The 9,566-nt window shown below is 33.5% G+C and overlaps 1 protein-coding gene across 1 annotated transcript; it reads right to left on the bottom strand.

The window, feature by feature from the left end:
- Positions 1–8,326: 8,326 nt before the first annotated feature.
- LOC122521761 (piggyBac transposable element-derived protein 4-like) lies at positions 8,327–9,042 on the bottom strand. Its single transcript, XM_043642514.1, has 2 exons — positions 8,646–9,042; positions 8,327–8,568 (listed from the first exon to the last, which is right to left on the bottom strand). The coding sequence occupies exons 1-2, from the start codon at positions 9,040–9,042 to the stop codon at positions 8,327–8,329; spliced, it is 639 nt and encodes a 212-aa protein (XP_043498449.1).
- Between the last annotated feature and the right edge of the window lie 524 nt (positions 9,043–9,566).

Below are 9,566 nucleotides of genomic sequence, written 5' to 3'. Positions count from 1 at the left end.
GGCCCAAGACCATTGCTTATGACATGTATTATTTGCACAGATGTATTGGCGATAAAGATTTATTAAATTATCTTGGAAAGGAATCGGACTTTGTAAACTTATCGATTATTCTATCCTTCTTGATAGTGAGGTAGTGTTCTAAGAGTTTTCATTTTTTATCCTTGTTTTATAACTAAGTTTCATTTGGCTTTTCATAGTCAGAGGCTCTTACTGCTATTCATATAGTTGTAGATTTTAAAAAAGACCTTCATTTCGACCTCAAAACGAGCTCTGTTGTCTTTCAGGTAAACTACTAAAATATTCTCTTTTAGAGCCTGTTTTGCAATAAAGCGAAAAATTTTTCTATTTTTGTTCTTATATTTTTTTCCATGGTAACCTTGCGTCTATCTGAATATCCAAGTATTTAATCATATATATTTTGCCGATGAAAGTGTTTTTTCAGGTAACTGATAGAGCTTACCTTTTGTAAGTAAGCTTAACTTATAGCTAAATGAATTTGGTATACTTGTGTTTGTCGGACACAATTCTTTTTTTCCTTTATTTAAGGGAAATTACTAGTCTTAAATTTAAAAAAAACTAGTTTGTTTATTAACGTACAAATGTAAGAAGTAATATTTCTTTTGCGTAACAAAAAATTTGTTTCAAAGCTTACGCGTTAAAAAGTTCCACGTTTGTTGTGATAAATACTTCCTTCAAAATATATTTTTATAACGATAGTAAAAGGCATTAAACTTCTCTGCATTATTTTTAGAAATCTCGAGAACTGGAACTAAAATTTAAATGTATACTGATACTGGTCAAAAAGTTGCAAGAGATTATAGTTTATTTTTAATTACGGTAGAAAATTATCTATAAATACCGAAGATACATTAATTTTTCAATTCTTTTTATAGAATATTATTGCACATTGTTTTTTCCCAGTGTGAATAGAAAGAAGACGATGTCTTCCCGAATCTTTCATGATTTCAGTATCGTCAGCTTCTTCTTATCGATGTAGAACATATTGCGCTCTCTCTTCCAGTAAAATGATTGATCATCTATGTAGAGAGGGTTAGGTGTTCTAATGCTTTGAATAAATATTTTTCTAGAGAATTTACAAGAGATTTATAATATTTGTTACTTTCAGAAGAAAGATTATTATATTTGTCTTTTAAAAGATTCATGTCTTGCTTATTCCTTTTAACTGTAGTAGGATTCTATTCGCATAATAATTATTATGGAATTCCTACGAAAGCTACATTAGTTAAAAGGAATCGTTATATCAGTAACCAAGCCCCTTCTTTGGAAAATTAAAATTATATGCGTAGATCTGATACTGTAATTGAGCCTTTTTCTTGGGTGAGTCACGGTCTTTGATTGAAATAATAAATGTAGAGCCGCATACTTAGGTAAAACTATTCAAGAAAATAGTTTATGTATGAAATATAAAAAATAAAAAAAAATAGTAGGTGAGTACTATAAATTTTATTAAGAAACAATAAATGCTAATTACTTGTAGTTACACACTATTGTAGCCACTTATACATTAAATCTGAGAGTAAAGAATTTAAAAAAAATTGCAGTTACTGAGTCCGTACTTTGCTCTTCTCTTCTTAAGCCGATTTACTTATTCACGTTTTAGTGCTTAATCACTTAATTCCGTTAGTGCCTAATCACATCAGAAATGTCAATAATACATCGATCGAGATCACACGACTCTTGGACATAGAAACACCTGGAAAAATACACTCGTGCCTGTTTATTCAAAAAGATTCACAGGTAAGAAAAAATACTGAAGAAGGAAGAATATAGCGACGGACGCAGGGTTCGAGGCCGTTGAAGGTCCAAGGAGACAAGGCATTCAAGGATAAAGAAGATAAGCGAAAGTAACTATTTTACTACATTTGTTCATAAATTATACACAGAGTAATTTCTAGGACTGTATCGAACGTTTAGCAACCCATTTGCTTTGACAGGCGTACCTATTCGCACTCGTAAAATAAGTATATGATGAGCGTATCTAAACGTTATTGATAATTGGGCTATCTGATACAAAGGGAACGAAACATACTTTGTCCCAAGAACGTCGTAGCGAAAGGGTTAGGTGTAGACAAAGGATTATAAAATCCCTTATAAAGGAGAAAATAAATAGGTAGGCAGGGAAGCTTGTAGGACTGTCCTGGTTTAATAATTTGAGAAATGAGACCAGGAGCTCATATATATTTCTCGTTAAAGATGCAAAGCAGTTTGTGAGACCGTCTCGTACCATCCAGACAAGCGATGTGTTCAAGGGACGTGTACTAGTACCATCTAGATGGCTTTTTTGTTTTACTTTTCTTTCAGGACGCAAGAGTAAAGTTAAAGAGAGTAACGTCATCCAGGGGTAACGTCATCCGATCTACCACTAGCGACACCTAGCAGTAGCACAAGCGTACTATATGAGGGTGACTTGCAGTTTTCACAGCCGCAAAACGCCATACAGGATAAGGTTATTGAACCTAAATGCGACATATTAGAAATCATAGGCGTATATCTCTCGAGTATGAAGAAATTCAGTCCAAGTATTCATAAGGAGGAAGCAAGCAGATTTGAACACATAATGATTTCGGGACTGTCAAGGAAAAATCGTAAAGAGTCAGCGGATAAGTATTTAATACTAGAGTATTGTGCTCTCATTGGAGCTTCACAGCTGAACGCCGAAATTCAAGCAGCAATTTCGGAGGCAGCCCTAAAGAGAGATAAACACAAAAAGGCAAAACAAAAGCATTTAATTACTACAATTGCTTTCATAGGTAGAGCAATCTCCAACAGACTAAGAGTAGAAAACAGTGACAGTGATTTATTAAAACTACTCAAAGATACATAACGCGTCTTATGCGACGTCCAGCACGCGGATTTCTTAACCCGTCATAATTTCGCCTTATACTCGTTGAAAAGAGAGATCAGGAACAAGGTAGGGGAGAGAAAAATCGATAAATTTTTTTCGGAATAGGCTTACCTGAAACTTTGAGAGCAGTCAAAGCAGTTTCAAAGTCGAACACTGAATAAGGGTTACTCCAGCTTAAGTTCAAAGGTTGTAAAAATGCCTATTAATCCCTCAAAATGAAAAAATTTAAACTTAAAGGTTCCGGTTTCAGAACGCAGGAAACAGGGACCACAGAGGAGCCGAGAGCTTCCATCTCAGCGCAATCAGCACAGCTGCTCATCAAAACCGTGTTAGAATCGTCCGAAAAGCTTCTAGCATCGTTAAAATCTGTGAAATAAGCTGGTTTACTATCCAAGTTTTACAAATAATTGTCCTTAATTACAAATGATACCATTATACAGTGTTGGATCAAGGGTTACAAAATAATATTTTTCAGGTCGGTAGTCCAAAGTTGTGCACCACAACTTCGAAATTTTTCAAATTAAGAAAAGGCGAGCATTGATGAGTCCAATCAGTATCTGTTAGGAGTAGGAGCAATATCGATAGCTGAAACGTGTGATAGGTAGTTTATATAAAGCTTATTTGTAGACCTAAACCCTAATGATAGGATGCGTTTTACCTTAAACCTTGAAACCTAAAATAAATTCATTGATGCCGACAACTTTAAAATCGAAGATATTCGCACAGTAATAAGAATCATCACAGTAGATTGCTATCTGGCCACATTAGATTTTAATAAAACGTACTTATTAGTTAAGATCCGTTTAGAAAGCCGGAAAAATTTTCGTTTTATTGGAGAAATAAGCTGTATGAATTTAAGGTTTTACCCTTTGGTTTTAACGTAGCGCTTTACATATTCACAAAATTATTGAAACCAGTAGTAAAATTACTACGTTCAGTGAGCTACATATCTTCGGTATATCTTGATTATTTCTTTTTAGTCGATCTTTCTCGAGACAAGTGTATGAAGAACGTCGTTGCGACAAAGAAGATATTAAAAACCTTAGGGCTTATTATAAGTATGAATAAGAGCATCACATCGCCATAGGCATTCTTTAAATACTCAAAATTTATAATGGACACAAAGAGTTTCTGCATTTGTGTACCCGAAGAGAAAAATTTCTTAGTTATGAGAGAAGTAGGAAGATTTCTGAACAATAAAAGGTGTAGTCTTAGATAACTCGCATGTTTAATAGTACTACAAATATCGACTTGCCTAGCCGTAGAGTATGGCTAGCTTTACACAAAACAGTTAGAGTGTTGCAAATGTTTAAACCTTAAATATATTAGGGATTTTGACACACATATGACTATTCCGATGTCAATTCTACCAGAACTTCAATGGTGGTTAGAGTCCATGAAGATTCCAAGCCTTATAATTAGAGATGATAATTATTGCATAGAAATATTCTCTGACACTTCAACGGCAGGCTAGAGAGCAGCCTATGAAAAAGAGGCAGCTAGTGGTCAGTGGTTAAACAAGGAGCGAAAATTGCATATAAACTCGCTAAAGTTGCTAGCCGCCTTTTTTGCTCTAAAGATTTTTGCAAAGAATCACCATGACTGTCAAATACTTTTTCGCATCGATAACTCAACAGTAATTTCCTACATTAATAGGGTTTCCTATACCAACATCTCATGCAGATATCAAGGAACATATAGCAGTAGGGCGCATCAAGGAAGATTTTCATTTTCGCGTCGTACATAAGTTTGATAGGTAACAAGATCGCAGACGCGGTATCTAGGCATTCTCATACAGATATTGAAGGGACTTTATCAAGTAGTGCAAAGAATTTAGCAGACCATAAATAGACTTGTTCGCGACTGAATTTAATAAAAAGTTTGTTAATTTCGTATCATCGTTCATAGACCCAGACACTTTTGCTGTAAAAGCATTTACCTTTAATTGGTCCGAGATGTATTTTTATGGCTTACTTCTATGTTCTATCATACTCGAAGTAATCAGAAAGATAATTGCAAATAAAGATAATGGTGTTATGGTTGTACCATTGTTAGTCACACAACCATGGTATCTAATATTCCAAATAATTTTCGTGTCTGAACTAGTCATACTCCAATCTCATGATATAGTTACGTCTTTTTCTAGCAGCAGCAACATAAACTTTAACATTACTTAGGCGTTCTTAGTGTTATGAGGACGGGATTTCTAAGAAGAAAAGTTCGACTGAACTCGACTGATATCATATTAGCATCTTTAGCATACAGCTCCATAAAGCAGTACGATGTATGGCTGAAGAAAAGGTTGAACTATTGTCAAGAGAGGAAGATTGATATGTATGAGGAAACAATCTCTGTTTTATTAAATTTTCTCACTAACTTTTCTGATAATGGTAGCCAAAACGGAACGCTAAACAGTTAAAAAGCGGCGTTCATCCTAATAACAACAGACAAATTCTCCAAAGATTCTTGAATTAGGAGATTTTTTAGAGGCGCTTACAAGCTGTGACCGTTCTTAGAAAAATACAACGGAACGTGGAATACGTCAGTTGTTTTAGACTGCATTGTTGAGTAGTATCCGAATGAAGGACTATCATTGGAAAGGCTAACAAAAAAATCTGCAATCTTATTAGCATTACCAGCAGCTTATACAATACCAACACTGTCAAAAATAAACATACAGAATGTAGAGATTAATTCATCCAAGATAACAACAAAGATACCACAGGTGACTAAGAAATTGAAAATAATGAGTAATCCACCAACGTTGTGCCTACCATTTTTCAAGGAACAACAAGAGTTTCGTCCAGCAAAACCTCTGCTAGTGTACGTTAAAAAAACCAAATCAATACGTAGTTCAGATACCCTATTTATAAGTTAGAGGAAACCACACAAGTCAATCTAGAATTTAAGCCATTTTATTAAATCCACGCTAAAAGACAATGGAATAGAAATCTTATTTTTTTCTGCACATAGTACGCGACACGCAGAAACATGTTTTCCTTTGTGATTTTTTTCTTCAGATCTCCTAAAAAAAAAAGTAAGAGATAATGTTAAAGATGATACTTATGAAAGACAAACAAACTATAAAATTGTTAACGCTATGGTCTTTCAAAAGTTTCTTATGAGTAAATAGGGTCCTAATACGATGTTATTGTTTAATTTCAGGGATATTTCCAGAACTGATACGCTCAAAATCTACTAATAGTTAAAGTATTTTCAAGTACTAATGTTAAGGGCGAAGCACGAGTATAATGTGTGCTTATATAAAGTTCATGTAAATAGCTAGAATAAGCGTATCGTCTGAAAAAGTGATCATAAGAGTACTTTCTTTAGTATTAATATCTTGAAAGAATAGAGTTTATACAATTACACCCAGTAATTCTCACTGTAGAATACTTTCTTTAATGTTAAGTACTATTAACCCTTTTTCATCGAAGCGCGAATATATCCGCGAATTGCGACTGTCTGCTATCACCAAATGCGGACATATTCGCCAGCTGTGACTGTCTAATATCATCAAACGCGGATTATTTCGCATAAGAAATATAAATGTTTCTATTTGTGAGAATTTAATAAGTTATACGGGTCAATCGACAGTTGAAAGTCACAGATGTTGAGGCAAAAAAGCTAAAGTAGACTAATGATGCAAATTGTTATCATAAGAATTTTTGACTCTTACAAAAGATGATCAAGGACCCAAGTAAGATTTAAGTAATTAGTAATAGAAAAGAAGAAAATTTATTGGATATTAAATAAAATAGAATGTTTTCTTTTGATTTTAAGAGAAAGCAGCTTAATATTTCTAAATCTCAGAAACCTACATTATTGTTTTTGACATTCAATGAATTAGTTCAATCAAAGAAAATTTTCTTTTAAATCTAAATCGGTAGAGAGATATTTGCATTTGTTGGCTAAATCGCTATAGATTAATTTGTTTTTATTATACGTATAAAATTCTTTATTTTAGTGGTATTGTATTAATTGTCTTAACTTTATAGTAACGAAATTTTTGGAATTGTGATTTTCGTTTTCACCAAACACCTTCTATTTCGCATTGCAGTTTATTTTTTGTAATATGAAGTAAGAGAATGAAAGAAAAGTTGTATTATTTTCTATTTATTTGGTAACAGCAAAGTTTGCTTGTCTTCTGCTATCCGTAAAATTTATTACTGTTGACTGTACTTAATAGAGAGATTTAACATATATGTAACAGTATATGTTTACTACGAGGTAACCATTGAATTTAACACGTTCACGCCGGGGTGACCCACCGGTGGGTCACGCGTGTCTGTTCTGTGGGGCGGCGTGACCCACCGGCGGGTCACACTTGTCCATTCCCGTTGGGCGGCGTGATCTACTTGTGGATCACTTGTTTTCAGAAAATTAGTCATTAAAAAAATAAGTTGATTTTATTTTTTCTTAACATTACATATAAAAATTAAATATTATAAACATTAACATTTAGTATTTTAAATTGATAACAATTATTTATTTATATTTATGCTACTTTTTAAAACATTCTAAGCATAATGTGGGCTTTCCTTTACAACGCGTACAATATGTCGTTACTTTTTTACTTTTTTTTCGCGGCATATAATCTATTTTGTATTTGTGATAATTGTTTGTAACATTCTTTAAATCATTTTCTTGTGTTTCTGGCAGCCCCTTTGTATGATTGTAGAAAATGTGTACGTTTTCTTGACGGATTTCTCTTTTCTATTTCAGCTTCTTCGATTTCTCTGTGATTATCTTTGTTCAAAAGATGATCGATAATTTGTTCTCGAAATTTTAAAATTGGAATTTTTTTAGTTCCCCATTTTTTGTGGATATACCACGCATTTACCAGGCATGTTCCCTATATTATTTCTATCATAACTTTTCTGTACTATTTTACCGTTCTTCGAAGACAACTGTAGTAAGATGACATTTGATCAGATAAATCGACACCCTTTTTCGAATTATTATAAAAAAAAACGGTATCTTGTTTGGATTTATTATTTGGCCCCTGAGTAATTGCACATTTATGGTTCTGAGAAGTTGTTATCATACATACGGGCCTTTTGTCGGTCCATTTCATAAATTTTACTCCTTTGCGATTTTCAAAACTTATAATGCTACCCCGAACTTGCTTTTGCTTTGATTGTGGTGGTGGATGTTTTTTGTTTTTTTTTATTGTTCCACAAATAAATGTTTTTTTTTGCAATAATTCCTCGGCTAAAGGGATACTAGTATAAAAACCATCTGTATATAGTATACGGCCCTCAAATAATAAATCTCTTATCAATTTTATGACTACGTCATGAGAATGTGTCTTGGCGATTGGTTCTGCTTTTTTCCCTGCATAAATCTCAATATTATAGGTATAACCTTCAGGAAGGTACAGTTTGTATGCCTTTATGCCATACTTATGACGCTTGCCTGGAATATATTGGCGAAAAATAAGACGTCCCCTCCACGGAATCATACTTTCGTCAATAACAATTTTTTTCCAGGTTTAATAGTGCTTTTAAATGTGTGCACAATTGCTTCAAATACATTTCTTATTTTATGTAATCGATCTTCTGCTCTAGCCGTGGTATTGTCGGAGAAGTGTAAATATTTGAGAACAGATACAAATCGGTCACGTTTCATCGCATTTTTAATACGAGCGTTTGCATATATGTCATTTTGTGACCAGTATAATCTAATTTCTGGTACCTGTACTATACCCATAATTAGCAAGATGTCAAAAAAGCATTTATTTCATCTTGTGTAACAGGCTCTCAGGCCCGTTGGTTACTTGTGCTGTTACATGCAGAATTATTTATGCATTGTATAGCGTATTTATTTGTTTCTTCTTCGATTATTTCAAGTATGTGATCCATGACGAATAATTTATATAACGAAACAGGATCGTCGAAGTCCATGTTGTGGATTAAAATTTCTTCTTCTTTCGCATACTCATTCATTCGTAGCTTTCTTCCTATTATTTTCTTCCATTCATTGTCACCATCGTCACTTTCTGAATTGGATTGAAAATCTTCTTCCTCCGAGGAATAGTCATTCAGTTCATCACCTAATGATTCGCTATCGTTGCTTGCCTCATCTGAAGAGCTCGAAATTATTCTAAATCTTCGCAAATTTTTTCCGGGTATAATAATAGATTCTTCAGACGAACCACTTTCCTCCAGATCCATTTTATCTATTATATATATGGGCAAAAATTCAAAAAAAATTCTAACTTTCTCTATAGAAGAAAAGATAATTTTACCTAACTTTACACTTGATTCAAGAAATGTACGCTCAAAAAAACACTATGTCAGAACAGTACAAAATATGGATCATATATTCTAACAAAACACAAGAAAATAGAACAAAATACAAGAAGCTTATTATAAATTATTCGTACTTATGCATCTATCTGTATATCTGTGTATAACTGCGTATAACTATAACTCTCTATGTATAACTCTTACTCCCGTCTGGTGTCCGTCTTTTATACCCCGCATATAGTGGGAGGGGAAGGACTCTTTTTATCCTACAGGGCGTTTCTTATTAAATCACAGATTTCCTATTGGTTATCGATAGTTCTTTCTTTTAACGCCTGTAACGTCTTAATGAGAGAGTATCTTCCACAGTTTTCGGAATTTTACCCGTTCAAACTTGCATTTGTTTACAAAAGGGGGAACAAGCATCAGACCTTTACCTTTGAGGAGACCGA

The sequence above is a fragment of the Polistes fuscatus genome, unplaced genomic scaffold (genome assembly GCF_010416935.1).
Source record: "Polistes fuscatus isolate 324 unplaced genomic scaffold, CU_Pfus_HIC Scaffold47, whole genome shotgun sequence".
Classification (NCBI taxonomy): Eukaryota; Metazoa; Arthropoda; class Insecta; order Hymenoptera; family Vespidae; genus Polistes; species Polistes fuscatus.
Note: the sequence above shows the minus strand (reverse complement) of the source record. Positions and strands in the feature narration are given on the sequence as shown.